This window comes from Manis javanica, chromosome 15 (assembly GCF_040802235.1).
Source record: "Manis javanica isolate MJ-LG chromosome 15, MJ_LKY, whole genome shotgun sequence".
Lineage (NCBI taxonomy): Eukaryota > Metazoa > Chordata > Mammalia > Pholidota > Manidae > Manis > Manis javanica.
Window position 1 is genome coordinate 84,978,346 of NC_133170.1, and position 21,900 is coordinate 85,000,245.

At 50.6% G+C, this 21,900-nt stretch overlaps 1 protein-coding gene across 11 annotated transcripts in view; it reads right to left on the reverse strand.

Moving 5' to 3' along the window:
* Positions 1-21,900, reverse strand: part of CABIN1 (calcineurin binding protein 1) — a 154,806-nt gene that overhangs the window by 90,806 nt on the left and 42,100 nt on the right. For 10 of the 11 annotated variants that reach the window (XR_005054480.2, XR_012125410.1, XR_005054479.2 and 7 more), the window contains 12 exons: positions 20,949-21,085; positions 20,192-20,409; positions 18,835-18,913; positions 18,071-18,258; positions 17,094-17,246; positions 16,008-16,202; positions 12,189-12,431; positions 11,130-11,286; positions 7,541-7,656; positions 2,206-2,367; positions 1,139-1,345; positions 783-928 (listed from right to left, as the gene is read on the reverse strand). Coding sequence is in view for 8 of the 11 variants with exons in the window: in XM_036993213.2 (XP_036849108.2) it covers positions 783-928; positions 1,139-1,345; positions 2,206-2,367; positions 7,541-7,656; positions 11,130-11,286; positions 12,189-12,431; positions 16,008-16,202; positions 17,094-17,246; positions 18,071-18,258; positions 18,835-18,913; positions 20,192-20,409; positions 20,949-21,085 (2,001 nt within the window). In the remaining 3 variants the exon portion in view is untranslated. The remainder of the gene's footprint in view (positions 1-782; positions 929-1,138; positions 1,346-2,205; positions 2,368-7,540; positions 7,657-11,129; positions 11,287-12,188; positions 12,432-16,007; positions 16,203-17,093; positions 17,247-18,070; positions 18,259-18,834; positions 18,914-20,191; positions 20,410-20,948; positions 21,086-21,900) is intronic. The other variant, XM_036993212.2, reaches the window with a different exon arrangement.

The window sequence follows — 21,900 nt, forward strand, 5'->3', positions numbered from 1 at the left end:
TGGACAAGGCGGAGCTCTGTTTCCCGGAAGGAAGGCAGCCACCCTGGGCTGGCCCCTGAGTACTAAAGGAAGGCTGCCTATAGATCCTACTCTGTACCCCTCACATACAGGTCAGCCACACAGTGTGGCCTCATTTTGACCCTGACCCGAGGCTTACCTCCTAGGTATGGCAGAAATGTTTCCTCTCAGTTAAGTAAATCAGACTTTATGAGCTTTAGCAGGGCCCTTCAGGCTGAGCAAGCCATCAGCACATTTAAAGAAAAAGCCCCCAGGACTCCACAGGAAGAAAGCATGAGCCTTACAGCGGGACAGTGGGGCAGTGGGGTCTCTTACGTTCACCGCCACAACAACCCCTACTGCCAACAGCACAGCGCATCGAGCAAGGAAAGCCTTTCTGCCTGGAGAGATTTGATTCCCCCTCCCTGCCACCAAAATAAGAAAACAGCCGTAATTAAAGACACTGCAGTGGAAGAAGCAAGAGTGCACAACGGCTGACTTCCCGGGGCCAAGAGCCAGAAAAGGGGGCAGCACACACCCAACAGGACGGGGCCAGACAGCCGCATGTGCCCTCTCTGGCCCCAGTGCCCATCCCAGGCGTCTTCTAGTAGGAGGTCTTCTCCACTGCCCCTTTTATGCAGAACCTGCCTTTCCTACTGGCTGCAGTGCTGAACCACTCGCTCAGCCCTTTTTCCCTGGTCTCTCTGCCACGGGACCAGTGAACAGCCTGCTAAGCTCCAGTCACCCCAGCCCTCCCTGGCTGGCCCCACGCCCAGGTCACTGACCGGTTGGGGCAGATGCAGATGTCATGCATGTAGAACTTGATGGCCTTGGACTGCTCCTTGTTTTTGAAATGGTAATCGGCCAGGAGGTAGTAGAGCTCATTCACCACTGGAGGGGAGGGGTCAGCCCCTTCTGGGAGGCAGGGCACCTGGCAGGCGAGGGAGTAAGGATAGGGACAGGCAGAGTCAGGGTCTCAGATGTGACCGGTAGTGCTGCAAACCCTTTGCATCAGCACAGGACAGACCCCCGGCTTTTCATGGCCCTGACCTGAGGTGCAGAAAGAGCCAATGAACCACAGGAGTGGCGCTGGGGGAGAGGGTGATAGACACAACGCAGCCCTGCTGCACTCAGCTCCTACCTCAGCCGAGGTCCCCTCAATGTAGGTGGATACTTTGTCCAGGCTCAGGGCTGGCCTCTCGGTACGGGGCACAATGGTGGCAATTCTCTTCAGGAGATTGGCCAAGTCAGCAGACACGGTGCTGGTCTTGTAGCTGTCAAATTCAGGAAGGGTCTTGGGTTTAAAATAGTCAAACATAAATAGTGCATCCTCCCATATGAGGTCCACCTTAAAAAAAGACAGAAGGCAGATCATAGAGTAGTCAGGGTAAAACACAAAGGGAAAAGTTCTTCCGTGGAAACAACATAGACAAGGTTACAGTTTATTAGCGAGCCTAAAACAAGTCCCACATACTTCTAAAAATCTGCACGCCCACTGTAATCCCCAAACCCAAGTGTCTGGAGAGCAGAGAAGTGCACAGCACAAACCTGGTCTTTATACAGACAGATGTTGGAAGCAGAGGGCTGCACTCTTTGAGTCCACATGGCCAAGCCAGAGGTTGTGTCCCATCTCAAGCAGAGACCCTGCACAGGCCACTGACTCTCTCCTCAAACCTCAGCTACCTCACTGGTCACTTGGTTGACAAATAGCGCCCAAGGGTTCTGGGCCAGGGTGGCTCTGCACTCTGTACGGGGCCCAGAAGGGGTCCTGCCCAAAGGAGCTTACGCTCAGGGGATAGAATCCGTTAAGACAGAAGAATGACTGACAATACTGATGAGCCATGAGACACTACACCTGACAGTGCTCTGAAAACCAAACAACAACAAATGAAAAACCTCTGATGAATTATTCATATTATCCAGACTGGAAAAAAAAAAAATCTCTTAAGAATTTGCCATGCTGCATTTCTGAATGCTTAGCCGACATTTATGAAGCTAGTTTTTGCAAGGAAAACCTTTTCCCTCTGATCAGACTACTGGTCAGACTACCGACGAGAACATCGCCACATCCTCCTGATGCAAGGCCACGCAGGTCTGCAGAGCTACATGTCGCCAGCCTCCTGTCCTTCGGGCGCTCAGAGCCCCTGCTTCTCCGGGCAGCCCTCCTGCAGGCAGAGGAGGGGGCGGCGGCCCCTGTGGCGCCCTCACCTGCGGGGCGGAGTGCTCCTCCAGGTACCTGGCCTTGCTCTTCTTGCTGGGGAAGCCGTACAGGCAGTAGAAGCACTGCTCCAAGGCTGTTTCCAGCTCCTCCTTGTAGGGGTGTGTGTCTTCGGAGGCGGGTGCGGCAAGTTCCTTCTGGAGAACTCGTACCTGCAACAGGCAGAACAGACACCTGCTGAGAGGGCCCACAGCCTCCCTGGCAGTGGGGCCCCAGGAACATCGCCTCCCATCTATCAACTGGTAACCTGGGGAGGCTGCATCTGTTGGGCCTGTTTCCTGGAAAAGGCCTGTTACCTCATACCCATTCCGGGCACAGCTCTGGCACAGCAGCCTCCTGAGGGACTTGCCAAGCTGCCTTCCTTCAAGTACACCCAGTCAGTTTCTACCTGCCACTTGAAGGGGATATTACATGCCCTTTGGAAATGCCTTTACTCATTTATTTAGCCATTCATTTGTTCCCCAAATATTTACAGGGCCCCTCCTATTGCCAGGCACGGTATGACATATGCCTTACTTTGAAGAGTCTCAGCCTCCAACAGGGCAGCAGTTAATGCTAGAGTTGTAATGTAAGATGGCAAATCCCATTAGGGCTGAGGAAGTCTCTCTCAGACAAAACATCAATGAGGAACACAGGGGATGTGAATGAACATCACAGTTAACAAGTGTCATCTATGGAGATTAGATCCAGTGGCTTTTATTACGCCCAACTTTCAGCAAATACACATTCTTTTCAAACATTCATGGGATTTTACCAAAACTAGATAAAAAGCAAGTCTCTACAAATACCAAAGACAAGATATACAGACCACATCTTCTGAATTTAATTCAGTAAAATTAGAAATCAATACATAAAGATAACAAATACCAAAGGTCAAAACTTATGGCATAAAGTTGAAATGTCCTCGAGAAAAACCTGTAACCTTTAACACATGTATTAGAAGAGTAAACACTGAAATTAGCTTTTTCCTCAATAAGTTGGAAAAAACACAGTAAATCCAAAGAAATAATAAATTCTAAAGGGGCAATTAATGAACAAGAAAGCAAATTAAAAAATCAACAAACCAATAGCTGCTAGTTTAAAACACTAACTTAAATAAACCTCAAGAAAGACTGATTTACAAGAAAGTGGGAGAGGAAACACAGATAAATTATTTTAGCAATGAAAAGGGGCATAACTAGAGGTACCACAGGGACTTTTAAAACCACAGGCAAACATCATGAACAAATTCATGCTTATGTGGACACTATCCCAAAAATATAATTGATTTAAGAAGAGAAAATCTAAACGGACCTATATTCACCAAAGGAACAGAGTCAACAGTTCAAACCAGTAGAAAGAACTGAATCCAAAGACAAACCCTCATGCAGACGAACAGAAGATGGAGGCGACCTTACAAATCCGTGCAGGGAGAAGCCTCGCCAGTGACTGGTGTGAGTCAACTGGGCACCCACATGGGATGTAAGATGGATCCCTGCCTCACCACGAGGAAAAATAAAATCCAGATGGAATGAAGACCAGATGTGAAAAATGAGAGTGAACTTACAGGTTAACAGAGAATATCTTTATAATCTGTGGGAGGAGAGAATTTCTTTAAAAAGTACTAAAAAAAAAATCACAAACCATAAAGGAACGGACTGATAAATTTGACATCAAAATTTTTTAATTCTGTAAAAATGCTCTAACAAAGCTAAAAGATATGCCTTATAAAATTGAAGTAGAACTAAATACACAAACGTACATATACACAAGTGCATATCAAAGTGATGACAAATATATATCAGACGAAAGATTGGAAATCAGAGTACATAAAGAACTCCACAAATCAATAGGAAAATGAAAAATAACCTAGTAGAAAAAAGCAAATTATATAAACAGGCAAATCACCAAAGAGGAAACCCACAGGGCCAATAAACATAAAAGATACTCAACGTCATTAATAATCATGAAGTATTAAAAAGAAATTCAGCACAATGAAATACCCCTTCACCCTCTCAGACGGGCATCAGCGCTTGTCAGCAGCATCTAGGGCTGACAGTGATAGGAGGGAGTTCCCATATTGCCCTCAAAAGTATAAAATTAGTTCAACTATTTGGAGAACAATTTGAAAATCGTTTTTAAAGTTGAAAATATGCAAACTCTGTGACCTAGTAATTCCTTTTATAGGAATCCACTCACAAGTACCCATAAAACAACTTGGTGGTAGACATCAACCATAATACTGTTTATAACAGACAAAAAAATGGATAAACACCCTTAATGCCATTAAGAGAATGGATTTTAAAAATCATGGTAATACTTACAGCTGAGTGATGTAATGTCTAGGATTTGCTTCAAAATAATGTGGTATGGATGGGGGAGGGCTACAAGGGGAGCAGCTATGCATCGTGAATTAATAATTATTAATCAATGCTCACTGTATGGACTTACTATACTATTATTCCTACTTTAATATATAATTGGACTTTTCCATACTAAAAAGTTGACAATTTTGATATACTCACACAATATCCTCTAAGCAATTAAAATGAATGAACCAGATTTGTATCATTATGACTATATCTCCGTGAATCAAAATGAATAAAAGAAAGCTGCAAGAGGTTACATACTATAAGATATTCTGCATGTAAAATTAAAAAACTCATACAACTATATATTGTTTACTGATGCACAGTTTGTAATAGCCAGGTAGAAAAACATGGACAAAAAGACACCAAATTCAAGGGAGGGAGAGAAAGTAATAAAAAAAACATGTTATCTTTCCTGTAATAGTTTATTTCTACTAGAAGACAAGTTTGCAACAAAAACAGCTGATGGTTAATGTGAACACAATCTGGGTGGTAGTACACTGGACACGGTGTAGGAGGGACTGTCCAGAAGTTAGTAAAGCCTCCCCAGGAGAGTCATGCACATCCTAGGGAAAAGGGTGGCCAGGTCCTGAGCCATCTGAGTCAAGTGTGGATGGAGTATAAGGATTCATCAGCCTGAACAGAACATGTGAAAGAAACACTAACTGAAGAAGAGACAAGATCCAAGAGGATTGCCCTTGGAGAAGACTCCCACTCCACCCAAGAAGAGGAAACAACCCACACAGAAACATGTGTCTCCCTTGTGTGGGTCACAAAGCTCTCTCAAGACACAGCCCTTGACGTGCAGACCACGATCTGGGGCCACAAGTAGAGGTGGTAATAAAGTATTCACCAACACAGGAGCCTCCACTGCACCCAGAACGATGAGTGCCCAGCAAGCATTTCCGGATCAATGAATGAATGTCTTCATGTTTCAAGAAACATGTCTTCATTCACTCAAGAAACATCAATTGGGCAGTAATCTATGTCACACACTGCTTAGGGCGCTAGGGATGCTTCAGCCAGCAATACAGAAGAGGTCCGTGGTCTCGGGAATGCTATCAAATGGAGGAGGGGCACATGACACAATAAGAAATAGCAGGGCTGCCCAGCAATAGATGGGACAGAGAGTGTCAGGGCCAAGGAAGACCTCTTTGAGAAGGTGCCTTCTGAGCTGAGACCTGCACCAGCAGGAAGGAAAGGAAAAGCCAGCCATGCACATCCTAGGGAAAAGGGTGGCCAGGTCCTGAGCAGAGAGTCAGTCACCAAGCAGCAGCTCTATCCTCAAAGGTAAAATTGTTACAAGAATAGGAGGAATGGAAAGGCTGGGCCTGGAGCAGCGAATTAGGAGCTATGAAATGGAACACAGCAGTACCCATATCACTTCTATACCTTCAACTTCAACTGGCAGGTCCTGGCAGCTAGGATTCATGCTCCAAAGAAGCAGCAGACTTAAAAACACCAGGTGCAGGCAATCCCATCATGCCCCTGCAGCCGCCCGTCCCTCTCAGTGCCACTCCTGCCTGGCCCTAGCTCGCAAAGGTGCTAACCCATTCCTGACTCCCCCCAGTCAGCCTAAGGGTGACTGCCTGGTGGAGGTGATCCTATAGAAACTGACACTGTCCCCACACTCCCTAATTGGGAGAGGGAAGGCAGAAGGGAGTTCCTGATTCTGGTAGCAATACACTCAGCTGGCACGACTCCTTGAAAAATGCTCCTGGAGCATGGAATTGACCCAGGGTGAGCACCCTGGAGGTCCTCAGAGCCCACAGGGTGGACCACACACTTAGGCATCCACAGCTGGGGGCTGGAGCTCACCTCAGACACTAACCAGTTCCAGGGCCCTGAGCCAGGCAGCCTGGTCTCCTGGCCAAGTCTCCAACATCCTCAGCACAAGTGCTTTGCAAACTGCCGAGCCCTACACATACAGGAGCTCTATAAATACTCAATCCCATTTATTCATTCATTCAACCCATATTTATGAAGCCTTTATAAGGGCTAGGTGCTGTGCTTGGATCCAGCAGGGAACAAAACTAACAAAAATCCCTTCACGGAAGTTACATTTCAATGGAAAAGGCACACGATAAAAATAAGTAAGTCATGCAGCATGGGCATGCTAGAAGACGGTAGGAGCCGTGGGAGAGTAGAGGAGGAGGACGGAGAGGACTGGGGAGGGAGGTCACGTTGCAGGGAGAGCGCTCACTGAAAAGGTAGAGAACAAGGTCAGCAAAGCTTTTCCCAAAGGGCCAGATACTAAATATTTTAAGTTTCAAAAGCCATGTGGACTCTATCGGAGCTACTCACCCCTGCCACTGCATTGCAAAAACAGCCGGAGTTAATATGTAAATTCTGAAGGTGGCTGTGTTCCACGCAAACATTTATTCATAGACACTGCAGGTTGGGCTGGGTGCCCCTCCTAAGCTCTGTAACCTGCCTGTGTCCTACTGGGCCTCAACCTCAACAGTGAGGTTTGGGACCGGAATCATGCTGCTTGCCCCCAGTAAGCCCAGTCAGTCACAGCTGGCAAGTGAGAGGAAGCCTATTGTGCTAAATATTTACTGACTGACTGAATACAACAGCTACTCACTGAGCAACTACTACTTAGTACAATGAGTGGTTCTTGGCAAACAGGACTCGATAAGCAGTGGTGACTGAAGTTAGGACCCTGCTGGAGGGCCCGGCCCTATGCCTGACACAGAAGAGACTCCATAAGGACTAGCGGATTTAAGTTCATCTGCAGTTCAAGGCCAGGTCCAGATTCCCCTGAGCCGCATGCACACAAGGGAACCAAGTCCTGATATGCTGGCAACTTTCGGTAGCCACATACACTTTGTGAGTGAATGTGTCACATACACCCTGACTCGTACAGTGAGTCAAAGCACAGTGGACCCCAGTGCACGGGGAGGCCACACAAGGCTCAGGGTGCCAGCCACGCCCAGCCCCCACCAGCAGCCCTGGCCAGGTGGCCAGCACTTACGTAGAATCGCAGCAGAGCCCCATCTGAATTGCAGCACCAGGACCTCCTGCCCAGATACTCATGGGCTGTGTTGAGCAGCATGAGAGAGGACGGGAGCATGGGGGTCTCAGCCATCACTGGGGAAAGACCAGACCAACAGACACAGACTTAGTGTGGTGACATGGGTGGGGGCTGCGGGGCTCAGTCTCTCCTCTGTGGGCTTTTCTGTCTTTACCAAGGTGGCCACATGCTTCTTTCTTCCCTTTTTTATCTTTTTGTCTTTTTAAATAAGTAATGACTTGAGTGGCTTTACCAAAGCATACATGTTTACCCCAAAACAACTCAAATCATACAGGAAAACAAAGAAGAATGCCTCATTCACCAAGTATCAGCTCCTAGAGATAACCGACACTGACATCTGGGGGACATCACTGTACTCCTCTTTCTGGGCATATATGAGACATTTTGAAAGAAATGTTCTAATTTGTTATAATTTATAACAATGGAACCCATACTGCATCTACCAGTGCTTAAAGATTCTTATAGTTAGGTCTACTTGAATATTATAGAAGAAAAAAAGAACATCTAAATTTCAGTTACATATTTTGTCACCACTAGCACCATTACTAGTTCCTTAAAGAGCCTTCAGTGTGTTTGAAAAACTGGGCCATAACCCATTAATAACCTTGTAACTGGCATTTTAAAACAGGCTTAGAATGGAACACATTAGAACAGAAAATACAAATAGGGACCACACCCCAGTAGAATAAGGATTCTTTCATGAAAGTTGTTTTGTACTTTTTACTATTGGTCAGTACCAATCATAAATGTATGAAAGGCACTGGTTTAAAAAAAGTCAGAAAATCATTAAGTTCAAGCCTTTCCTGTTTTTTATGGTTTTTAAAATTAGTTTCCACTTCAAGAACATCAAGTGCCTCCCTATTGTACATACAAATGACAGCTTTGTAACATTCCTTCTTTCTCACCATATCCCAGTTTGTTGTGCATATTATTTGTAGTGCCTCAAGGATTATAACATTTATACTTTATTCTGCAACCACAGTTAGCACAGTTGCTTTCTCCCGATTCCACTTTAAATGGATTCCACTTCTTTAAAAGAAATTCGACTTCAAATTCTTCTCCATGCTTCTCCATTCCTCAGGAGCTGCACTCTGACCCAGGCTGGTTTCCTGACTTCATCCCCCAGCGGTGTTCCTAAGAAGCAGGACTTGCTGCCTGGAGAGAAGAGTGCAGCCAGCAGCCAGCCTCCAGCCCCCAGCTGCCGGTTCCTTCACGGTCTGCCTGCCCCGCAGCTGCATGCTCACCTCACCCGAGGTCACGGGCTTCCTGGGGCAGCTCACAGGGACTGACTAGGCAACGGGGGAGTGTAAAGCCCTGCCTGCTTCAGTCCAAACAGGGCATCAGCTCTGATGGGAACTCTGGCTCCAGAGCAGCCTGCCACGTTGGCCAAGGCTTTGTCAGGCCTGCACCACAGTTCAACTTGTCTCTCTGGCCCCTCTTGGCTCCCTCCTTCCTTCCCCAAGCACTGACCCTGATAAACCATCTCGGTGTCCACTTCCAGAGAGCTCAGTATGTGTCAGTGTCCTACACCAGGCTCCTCACCATCCGTCAGAAGTGTGTTTTTTCCCTGGGCCCCTTTCCTCACCAGAAGGCAGCGAGACTCAGCAGCCCTTCCCACCCCTGCTAGGGACCAGGGCAATATGGGGGGCTTCCCCACCAACCCACTCTCTATAAGTGAGAGGATACTAGTACTTCCCAGGACTCTGTCAACTTACCATCCTCCCTAAGCTTTCCTACTGGGGCTGGAGGAGGAGCCAAGAGCCGTGCCGTGGCTGCCGGTCCACCAAAATCTTTGATTTCTTTCGTGGCCTACCCTTTCTCCTTTACTTGTTTGCTTACTGGCAGGTTCCTTTAAATCGTATTTTGTTTACATAATTCATTTTGGAGAAAAAGAGACTCTTAACCCAAGAGTCTTTGTATTTTTTCCTAAGAAAAACCATAAACATTTGTAGTTGTAAACCTCAGTCTTTTTTCATCACTAAGACCCTTTTAGAAAATACAAAGGTGATATTTGTCAAGAGCTCTAAAGATATTCATCCTAAAAATTTATCCAAAATAATCAATTTGACAAAAGCAAAAATATACGCATGAGGTGTTCACTGAAGTATGACCCATAAGAAATACTGCAGCCATCCTGAGGGTTCTGGGGGGTGTTCAGTAAAGCAGGGCACCTCTCATCAGCATTATAAAGACTATGGAGCTAAACAGAAACAGCTTTACAAATTAAGATACAAAAACCTTTCTCGGTCTGGCCCTTCTCATGTCTGACCAACGTGGCCCGGCCCCTCTCCGTGCCACAATGCTCCATCTGCCAGTGCCTTCCTTCGCCCAAGCTCTTCCATTAGGCCTCAAACCAGCCCGCGCCCAGCAGCAAGAGGTGCCCTCCTCTTAGCAGGCCACACTGGCTGTGGTGTTTCGGTCTGTCTCCTCCCACCATGAACCTGCCGGGCCAGAGGCATCTTGCTCAACAGAGGCCTGACATGCAGTGAGCAGCTGCTAAGTGTCCGGGAGGTAAACGAAGCCAGAGGGAATGACTGTAAGGAAACACACCACATGTTGACTCTGGTCTTCCCTAGGTCACTGGAACAGGGATGACTTCCTTTGCTTTCTACTTTTCTATTTTTCAAATTACTGAGGAAAAATCCCCAGTAAGTTTAATTTTAAACTAATTGAATAAATATATGAATGTGTGTTTTATAATTACAGTTTTATAAAAAGTTTATGTCATTGGCCAAGTCTAGACAGAAAATGCAGAAACACCAAAAAGGAAATCCATTTGTTAAATTACAGGCAATCTTGGCTTAAATGTTATTTAGCTGTTACTGTTATGTAATTTCTTCAATTAACCACATTTCCTACCACTGCCTTGACCTGGCTCAGGTGTCAGCTCCAGGAAAAGTCCTGGGCTCACCCCATCTGGCCTCTCCATTCACAAGGACCACACATCACTTAGCATGCCCATGTGCCAGGCACTGATTGGCCTTCAGCTATTGTTCCATTTTGCCCTCAGAACAACCCTCTGAGGCAGGTACCATTATTGCCGACAAGTATAAGGGGAACAGAGGCTGAGAGGTTGTATGACTTGCCCAAGGTCACACACCCACTAAGTGACAGTGGAACCCGTGCTTGCTCCACACTGCCCTCCAGCTGCCCACATCCCCCCTCACTGGCTCACACCAAGGAGGGGCCATGGGCGGTGGGTAAATGCAAGGGCCAGGGCCAGGCTGTTGTCGCCTAGGTGGGTGGTGGGGATCAAAGGAGCTAGACCTCTGGGAGCAGTGAGCGCTCTCTGTAAGCACTCACCATGCCATCATGCTGCGTTGCCACCTATACCAGATGACGTACTTCTACACACCCGCTGCCTCTAGGCCCTACTGCACAGTGAGCTCCCTGAAGGCCCCTCTGCCTCTGTCTGGGAGCCACACCCACTCAGAGCACATGGATGGAGACTGAGGCAATAGGCAAGGACACGGGGTCAGGGCCCAGCCCTACCTCCACCCTCACCCCGACCCACACCCGCTTCCCACACCTTCATCTGCCGGGTTCTGGAGCTGCTGCTGGTGGCAGAGGGAGCGGAAAGTGTCCTCTTCCTGCCAGATGACCCGGTGCAGGATGATCCAAGGCAGCACAGAGGAGACGTGAGGCTCCCTGGGCTCCTCCTGCACAGCCATGCTGCAGTCGATGACCTGGGGGAGCGAGCAGCACAGTGGGTGTCACAGGAGGGCCAGCCCTGGAGAGGTTTCCAGGTGTGTGGCTGTGCTGTGCCCAGCACGTAGACAGGGCAGGGACTGGGTGCAGAGAATGGACATGCGGACAAAGGCCCCAGAGGCAGCCAAAGAAGCAAAAGATGAGAGCGGAGAGGAAGGCCGGGTGTTAGATCAGTGTTGCCACCTTGGGCGACAGGTGACCTGGAGAGAATGTGAAGGGTTGAAGCAAGCAAGGGGCACGTTCACACTGCCATTTGGAAAGGTGCCTCCATGGCATGGCGGTGGCCGGACTGGAAGGGTAGAGGGGACAAGGAGGGCTGCAGGGAGAATGCTGCCTCAGTCAAAGCAAGAGATGGTGAGGGCCTGGGCTAGGGCAGAGCCGCAGGGAGAACCAAAGGGTGGGGCTTTAGGATGTGGACGCGGTAGGAGTTGCTGATGGCCTGAGTGGGGGTTGTTAGGAGAGAGCTGAGGGTGACTCAGAGGATGGTTCCCTGCCATGAAGGCCGCCTGGATGTTTTGGAGTGCCATGACTACCTCTCAGCTCCAAGTGCCAGGCCGACATGGGGCGGTGGAGAGCCCTGGCAGGGAGACAGGAGGCCCAGGCTCCGGCTCCAGCTCTGCCTCGGCTCGCTGCACACAGGTCAGGACTCCCTGCTCTGGTCCGCTTCCTCCCCTCTGGGACAGGCCATCTGGTGCCAAGTGCTACACCTTCTCTAACCCTCAGACTGACCAGCCCCAGGAAGGCCTGAAGCCAGGGCACAACCTCCAATGCCTGAGGTCCTGCCCCCTCAAGTGAGAGAAGCCCACACATTCCCTTGGGGTGCCTAACGTGCCCTGAAAGCCAGGGAACTATGAAGAAGGGGATGAGGAGCCGGGCTCACCTGAATGAGGTTACTGGCAAGCCGGCTGAGGCCGGGGGCAGAGGATGATTCCTTCAGGATACAGCCACCTCTGTCTGCCGAGAGCGCCTGCTCGATGCCCAGGAGCAGCTGGGTCACTGTGGCCACCCACTCCTCCTTGGCTGCCGCCTCACTCGCGTTCACCATCTGCTGGACTGCCTCGTTCAGAGCCACATCGGAGCACTCGAAACACTGCTGGTGGTCCTTCAGCCGGAGCAAGGAGTCCTGACACCAGAAGGGGCGAGGAGGAGGGCGCGCTATGAGACCACTGTGACAGTACTCGTCACACCTGGTCCTCAGGACCGAGGTGCAGGTAACGGGACAAGAACCTGAGGGCCAACCCAAAAGAAAGGGGAAGCGTGGGCTCCCACAGCCTTGAGGCATCTGTGAAAGGGTGCGGTGATCTGTGTGCAATCACAGCATGGCATGCTGCCCACGACGGGGGCTTGCAGAAAGATGCTTAACCCCTGTGCCTCAGTTTCCATGTCTATAAAGCTAGGACACTGGGATGAGGCCAAAGAACCAGCAGGCAGCCAAGGTGAGGCTGAGAGGACCCACCACCTCTGCCGGCTCTCACCCAGGCCCCGTGCCCCAGGCCACTCTGCCATGCCTTCATCCAGTGCTGTGCCTCTGCAAGGTCTCAGCAGGGGAGGGCAGACTGCCAGGGAGGAACATCTCTGCAGCAGGGGGCCTGAGCCAAGGCCACCACAACAGGGGCACCTGACCAGGCAGCACAGAAGTCATCGCTCTCTGAGTCCTATCCTCTCCAGGTGCTCCAGTGGAACAAGGCACTGAGCCCCTCCGACGCACTGTGCGCATGGCACGAGCTGCTGCACACACCACACTCAGCACGGAGCCTGGCACAAGGAGCCCTCAGTCCACCACACAGAGCTTTTACTTCCATGTTTAAAAATCCTCTTTGGGAGCCATTGCTTTTTGTGAAGCTCTTTCTCCTTTTATTCTAGAACACAACCCATTAAACACCTCGGATCTCTGTTTTTCACCACCATGCCAGTGTGATGGCCATGAATTTGCAGGTCTGGCAGGCAGCCTGTTAGACCAGCAGGAAGCACCTGCTGCCTGGCACCCCACCAGGGTCTGACCTTGCTGCAGCTGTGGCCTGCACAGCTGCCACTCTCCAAAGTGACATAGATCGGTGGGAAGGTGGGGGGTGGAGGCAGAAATGCCCAAAGCTGCCTTTGGGATGTGCTGCACTGTCTGAACACAGATCAAAACCACCCCCAATTTAAAAGCCCTAATTGCTAGGAAAATGGGGCCTATGCTTCTTTGGAGAAAGCAAGCGGTCTTCAGCAGGAGACCAATGAGGCATGAAGGAGCCTATGGCGGTGCAGACACAGAGCCAAAAGGCCTGAGCTGACACCTCCTGATCAGAAGCCTAACATGCAAGAGGCGGGGGCTTATTTTCTAGCAGAATAAAGACTATCAACCTTAAACTGCAGCCACAGTCGCCGAGAAAGTCAGGGGCACAGCAGGACCTGCCGGCAGCACTCACGTGACACCATCCCCGGTGTCACAGCCAGAAAGAGCCAAAAAGCAGAAGAATAACTAACAACAAATGAGGAGACAGCTACCACGGACAGGGGGCAACACGGGCATCTGCCCCAAACAAAACAAAACAAAGACTATCGGAAATAACAGGAATTCAGTGAAGTACCTAGATTTAAAATAAACATGCAAAAATCAATACGGTTCCTATAAACCAGAAATGTACAGTTGGAAAACATAATGACCAACAAGAAAATCCTGCTCAAAACAGTAACGCAAAATATTAAGGACTAAAATAAACTCAACCAGAAAAAACGATACAATCACAAGAACATTAGAAGCAGCTTGCCTAAATGGCGGGAGGGCACCAGCACACTCCTGAAGGGGAGGACTCCGAAGCAGACCCCACTCTGTAAACGCAAGGTGAAGCACTTTAAATCCAAAACACAGAACATTCGTAGTGCTAGAAGAACCCAGAGGCAAATGCTTTCTACTATTTGTTGACATGCTTCTTCTCTGCCTCCCTTCCAGAACATAGGCTCTGTCAGAGGGGGCCTCTCCTGTCCAGTGCCAGGCACCCTGTAGGAACTCAATCCATGTGTGTAGAATGAGTGGATTTCTTTCCAGTCTTGGAAAGATTATCTAAGCATGATGAACAAAATCACAAATGTTTGAAAATGCCAAAAGATTTGATGACATAAAAATTCAAAACTTCAGTATGTCAACAAAAAAATAAGCCACAATGTAAAAGCAAGTAACTAGGAAAGGATACTTGCAACATTTGATGAGAAAAAGATTAGTATCTTTAATATATAAAAAGCACTCTGGTGAGAAAACACATACTTTCAATAGGAAATTGAGGGGAGAAAACAGGAGTCACTCATCCGCAGAAAAACCCAGAAGCTTCCAGAGGACCTGGTGGAGACCTCACCACAGCCCATGTACTGCTCAGTGCCCGGCCATGGGCTGCTCCTGCCTCACCAGTGGGGCACCCTGCACACACATGGAGGAGCTTAGAGGATTCTAGAGGGCAGGGGCAAGCTGGCATCTGAACCACTGGGGCCATCTTACAGGCGCAGAGAGGGCTGGCCTCTCCCCTCTCCTCACCCAGGGGCCCCCCTGGGTACCACCAGCTGTCCCTCCCACACACAGCCATGCTGGACACCCCGGCCCCCTGGCCTGCCATGTAACAGGTCAGATACCGCTCGTCCCTTGCTCTCAGCACGGGCCTGCCTAACACCCCCCTACCAGGAGCTGTAACATCCTTCCCCCCTGCCCTCCCTCCCTCCTTTCCTCCCCAAAACCAACGACTTCCTTTACTAGGGTGGAGATGTCTCCTTTTGTTCCCACAGTCACACCTCTTGAGTCTTTCACAGTCCAAGAAAGTTAATAATTAAAATATGTCTCATGTAATCTCAGCAAAAAGCCTGGGAGAAGATTGGGCTCTCTTTCCAAGCTGAAGGGGAAGGACCCAGTGAGATAACAAATACAGTGTAATCAGTGTGAACCATAAGGGGCAGGACACCAGAGCACCCACTGCACTAAGCATGTCGTGGTTATCACATTTGTCAACTCCCATGCTTATCATCTGACTCCAAGCTTCCTGAGGATGGCAGCAACGCCAGCCAGCACCCATAAAGCACCTGCCACATGCCAGGCATGGTGCCAACACAAACTTGTCTAATCCCCACAACAGGCCTCTGAAGTAGGAACAATGATCATCCGCATTCTAGAGATGACGAGCTAAGGCACAGAGAGGTTGAGGAACTGGCAATGCCCAGCAGATCCTGGTACCCAGTGAGCTCTCAGTGAGGGTTTCCTCCCTTGAAGAATGGAGGCATGGAGGAGCTTAGAGGGCACATGGGTTCAAAACACCACGGTGGTGTCCTTTTTCTTCAACTACATGATCATACATGGGTATATATTTTCTCTTGGTGCTTTACATTCTACAGATATTGTATCCATTTAAAAATCTACTCAATAGTTAATAAAAAGTAATCAAAAAAGACAAGCAGACAGAAAAATGGCTGGCTGGCTGGCTGACATCCAACTACTCTTCTTTCTTGTCTGTCATGCAGGAGCTCAGCGTCTGGAACCCCGGAGCCTGCAGAACTAGGTTCCGACTGATCTGCGCCGTATCTTCTGACTGGCATCATCCACCAGGTTAGCAGTTTTTACTCCCGTGTTTCTCTTCTAAGTGCATGTTCTCAAGGGCTACCTCAATGCCTCCATATAACAAAACGACAACCATGCAAAGAAGGTACAAGGAGCAAGGTGGGTGGGGGCAGCACACACCTGCAGCAGCAGCAGCTGGGCTGGCCTCTCAGGAATGGATGTCATGAACTCCAGGTGTTTGGCCCGGTTAAATCCACTGGTACACAAGGTGGGGAGGAGCAGGTGCACTACAGCCTTGTAGTCACCAGCCTCGTACAGTCGTTGAATCTCCTCCAGGGACTGGCACCGCTCCAGTGACTTCAGGTTCTTATCAATCTGGTAAAGGCCCAGAAATGCTGCCCAAAGACAAACCCCTCACACCTTCTCTCAATCTGGCCAGTGTTCGCATTTATCAGACCCAGATGAGAAGCACAAAATTAAGACTCCTATCAGCATTCAAATTAAATGAATACTTTATAAAAAATACTTCTATTAAGGTCAAGGCATTCAATTCTTTAAAAAATAAGCACACCAAAAACTGAAAACCATCCCAGAAGCAGAGGTTTCAGAAAAGTATCTGCCAAAATAGTTGGACAGCCTAGTGGCCACTGTTCAGAAAACTAGACGCGTGCAAGCATAGAGCAGCAGGCCCCCAGGGACTCAGCAAGCCCTGGACCACAGGCTGCCACATGCCACTGACCCCTAGAACCCACTCCTCACAGGTCTGCCATGCAGCAGGGGCACTGCACTTGGCCTTGCCCAGAAACAGCCCTGCAAGAGTCGGAAGACCACTTTCAGCCAATGTGGACACACACAGCTGAGGAGCTGAGGCGGGGTGAGAACGGGAGCAGAACCCGACAGAGCCCAGCACACATACCACATATCGCTGACCCGACCCCACAGCCAGACCGGCACCGGTCTGCTTCTGCTGGAGTCTCCCTCTAACTCCCCTGGGGCTGTGTCACACACAGCCTGGAAAGCGAAGCAAAAATCACTCTAAATCATGCCAGTGAGTGTCTCCAGTCCCGCCCCATCACCTGGACAAGCTCTCCATCAGGGGCTGTGCTGCAAGTCCGAGGGGCCCCTGGTTGCCCGAGCTGCCTCTCCCAGGCCCCTCTGCCCTCCCAATGGAGGAAGGAGCCCTGCTCAGGTCAGGCCTGGTCTAACTGGGACAACCCAGAATGAATCTCTGACCAAGAAAATACCATTAGAAAAACTCCCACTCACCTCCTCAAGGGAAACGACAGAGTCATTGCAGAGGTTGGGCAGGCGGATAACAATGTCTCTTTGCTCAGCCCCTGCCTCAGCCCGGATGGCAGTGGAGCTCTGGAGCATTTCTGTGCATATGTCATAGTTCTCCAGGGCCTGCTCCATGTCTCCCTGGTCAGAGGAAAAGCAGTCAAGGGACAGGGGCAGAAGGAAAGGACCTCTCTGTGCTGGGCCAGGTAACTTACCTTCCCGACCCCACAGTGTGGGGCTTTATCCAGTCACGGCTACCCCCTCTACAGAGGGACCTGGCACACGCCGGGGCTCACTAAGCATTTGCTGAGTGGCTGACTGACTGACTGACTGATTTATACCGCAACTCTAAGGACAGATATCATGAACTGCATGTCGCAGGTGAGGACACCAAGGACACTTGAGCAAGGCTGAGTCTCTTGTTCAAGATGATGAGATAATAAATGATAGACTCAGGATCAGAACCTAGGCCTATCCTAACTCCAGAACCAACCATGGCAATCTTTCACTCTTTCTACCATAATGTGCAAGGTGCCGCCATATGCAACGTGCTGGGTAACAGGCAGTTCACCCTGGCCACCCAGACCGGGCTCCAAGGGAAACTTTCTGATAATTCACACAAGATAGTTGGCTAATTCCTTTCTGGAAAGTTCTGTATTCAGTTGTGCACTCACTCAAGCTCTCTCAGGAAGACAGAAGCCAAGGGTCAAGACCTCAAGGCAATCCTGAGTGGGGGGCTTTGAGGGACACAGGAGAACCCTTCCAGAGCTCTGTGGTATGTGCTTTACAGACTGGTGGCCATGCTGATACCTGGAATGCTAAAAACTCCCCACCACATCCCACTTCCTCACCCTGAGCCCAGTGCCAAGCAGGTGCCACACATGCACACACACACATGCAGCTCTCTCCCCTCCCTCTGCTGGGTGCCAGCACGTGCTCGCCAAGCAACCAACAACAGAACCAACCTGCAGTGCCAGGAACCGAGCCTTCAGCCAATAAACGCGGACCACAAACTCCAGCCAGCCATCCTCAAACAGGTCCCGCTGGGATGATGCAAATGACAGCTGCAGGAGGTCACCCAGGAAGTGAGTTCCTGGGAAATCAGGCCCAAATCTGCCATTCACTACCCCAGCAGGGCAATTCCGAGGAGATACTGAAAAACCAGTCAGGCCAGAAAGAGTCAGCTGCAAGTGCAGGTTCCGAACACCCTTCTGCTCCCCAGAGGTCACCTTCAGCCTTTTCCATACTGCCTCGGTGCCCTGAGTCCCACAGAGCCTTACAGCCCCTGCGTGGCAGAGAAGTCAGACAGATGCAGAGACTCCAAGAGCTGGAGGGCCCTCACGGTACAGACTGAACTTGAGCACATCTCTAAACCAGGTAATGGTTTAAAAATCAGAATGATCCACATGATTTGGGAAAATTATTGAGGATACATATAGTGTCAAGTGATAACTTAAGAAAACAGTCCCCACTTCCTTCAATTCTGAGTAACAGAAAAAGCAGGCAGGTGGCTCCCTCGGGGGCTCAGCTGCTGCTAACTACTTCTCAGGTGTCCTTCAGGGGACTTCTGGGACCCTGGCTTTTCCCTGGCTTGACAAGTCAACCCAGGAAATGTCCCCATGCAGATATAAGTCTGAATTCCATGATTCAGCCTCCCCACTCCCACCTTCTCTTGGCTGCCAAGGGTTCAGAAAATTACTCCTGCCACAGAACACAGAACGCCTCCTACCCGCACAGCTTCTGCCCTTGGTCAGCAGCCACTGGTCCAACTGGAGCTCCATGCAGGAGAGAGACATCAGCATCATATCCTGCAGGACAGGCACCAGAAGGTCAGGAAGGGCATCACAAAGAGTCACCACACAGTGGGGGATGGAATAAACTAAAATAAAATTTACTTTGATGAAAATATAATTCTTCCTCCAATCTTTTTTCCATTGTATAAATAATAATCAGTGGCTACCTGTCAGGACATAAAAAGAGGCATGTGGACCTCCATTTGACGAGACTTGGGAGGAGCGGGAAACCTGTCTTCAGGCCTGAGGGGCTGCCCTACGGAAGACGCAGCTCTGTCACCAGCCAGGTACCAGCCATATGCTGCATCCACATGACGGCACTCAACCCTTCAAAGTGCCAGGCTCAGCACACTGCTCCCAGGGTAGGCATGGGAGCTAGAGCTGGGAAATGACCAACCTGGCTTACTGGGGACCGAAGCCTTGGCTGCTTTGGCCACTCCACACTACCCGCAGGAGCAAGCCTGGCGGGCAGAGGCTGCCAGGAAGGAAGCACGCCCTGAGCTGTGGAGGCCGCAAGGCCAGGGAGCACTGACCCACAGGGCCCTAAGGGACCTGTCAGCCTCGAGCTCCACCTCTGAGCCACCAATGAGAAAGACCACCCAGGGGGCCCTGTGAGCTCCCAGGGCCCCTCCCAGCATTTAGCCTTCCTCTTCCAAGGGGACAAGGGGGCCAGAGGACCCTTCTGAGCCTCGGAAGATGCCAAGTGAAGGAGCCTGGACTGGAGTGCAGCAGCAGGTGGGCTGAGCTGGACTTGGCTCCCTGCTGGCGGCGCCCCACCTCCCCCCACACACCCCACTTCCCTTAACAACCTACTTAGCCTCTGCACTTACATCTTCTCACCTGGCTGAAAACTGGGCAAGTCCATGACACCCTGAATGCAGCCAAATGCTTCACTCTCCCCACCCTCACCACTGGCTTTCCTCCATCTCAGGACACCACCTCCCTCACCAGCCTGGCTGGCCCCCGAAGCCTCTTCATCTCGTTCCCTTGCCTCCATGTGCAGGTCCCCTGTCAGCAGTGGTCCAGGACCCTTCACCACCACTCACCTGGCAACAGCCTCCTAACGGCCCTCTGCCCACTCTCACCCCAAGTGGGTCCTCCGCTCAGAACAAGGGATCTCTCTAGGCACAGAGCAGGTGTCATGACGTCCTGCTTCAAACTCCCCCAGGGCTCAGGTTCCAGGCTCACAAGCAGATGCAGCTGAGCAGGCTCTACGTGACTGTGTCCCCCGCCCCGCCCCCCAGAGGGCCCCCACACCTGCCCTGGCCCTCAGGAGGACCCCACCCGCCTGACCTTGATGTGCCTGCTGCTGCAGTCCCTCAGCAGTGGGTTGGGCAGGCTGGCGCTGTGCCTCCTCCAGCTGTGATAGATGCTGAGCACAACCTCGGCCAGGCCTGGTGGCCACGTCAGCAGGAACTTGAGGCCCATGCTCTTCAGGTAGCGCATCATGAGCTCCAGGATGCCCCCGTTGGTCAGGTTCTCTAGCAGGAAGGCGTGCACATCCTGCCTCTCTGCCCAGGAGGAGAGAAACAACCTGACTTAGACAGACAACCCTCCACGCCAGGGTCTCCCCCATTTCCTCTGGGGGTAGGGGGAGGCGGAGGCAGAAGAGAGTCTGTGCCCTCCCACCACCGGGCGGCACTGCCAGGTTCCAACCCTGGCTCCAGCCCTCACTAGCTGCGAGCCAGCTTCTCTGAATTCCCAGGTCTAAGGCGGGTATCAAAGCGCTGATCTCCAAGTGCTGCCACAAGCCAGAACACACAATATGCACTCAACAGCTGGCCATACACACTGGACTTGCCCCGCCCCACCCTGGCTTTGGCCTACTCCACACTCAGGCAGCATAGTCAAGTATGAACCCAGACATTTCAGAGGACCCCCCCGCCCCGCCAGCCGACCATGAGGCTCAGGCCCAGGACAAATCCAGGCAAACCTTTGACCACACTTTAAAAAACATCCCAGAACCATTCTCCCAGAACAAAATCTAAGATTATAGGATCATGGGAGGAAGAATTCCCAACAGTGAATGATCATGTTGCTCAATTCCTACCAGATTCCATGAACGTGGCTGAGTCGAATGACAGTCTGTGAGGCCCAATGCTAGGGAAGCTCTGCAGTTTGGCTTCTGACTGGACTTCATAGTTACTAAAGGGGTCATCATCTTCCTCGGGGTCCAGCTTCCTTAACCTGCATGGAACATACCAAACTCACAAAAGCCACAGCACACATTCTGACACAAGCACCTGAATTCCTCCTCTGAGAGAAACAAAAGATGGAGCCAGACAGAAGACTACAACAAGCAGGCAGCCAGGTCCAGAACCCAGGCCTTTGGGAGCTGGCGTCTCGTCTGTACTCACTTGTTCATTCGTCCCGTCCGACAGGACTACTGAGCACTGGGCATGTGCGACACTATGCTAGGCGCTGGAATTGGGCTGTAAGTGTGGCAGACCTGACCAGAGTAAGCTTACCTTCTAAGGGGAGAGACAGACAGTAAGCAGAGACACACAAAAAAAGAACCCAAGGAAGGACCCACCACCACACACTTAAGCTAGAGGCCACAGGACCGTCAGAAAGGCCTCTCAGGCGTTCATGCCAACCCTGGAGGAGACAGGGTCAGCTGGACCCCAGCAGCAGCACAAGGACAGGCCCAGAGAGCACCTGGTGTGCTCCAGACCTGATGGGAGCCCGGCAGGCAAGAAGAAAGTGGCCAGGAGGGTGGCATTTGGGGGCACAGCAGGCCTTTCTGAACTTGGTCCTCCACGGCTCCTCACGACGCCTTGGGACTTGGGGGGGTCCCTCTTGAGCGAGCCCCATTCTTTCAAACACCCCCTAAGGACCACCTTGGGCCAGCCTTGCAGCTTCCTCTCAACCAAGCAGTCCTGCAGCATAAACGCACAGGGCACCTCTCGGTGTCAACGTTCACTTATTACACGACCCCCCAGGTGACTACTCCAGACAAGACATCATGTTGCTCTTGCCTGACTGCTGAAAGAAGCAGACGT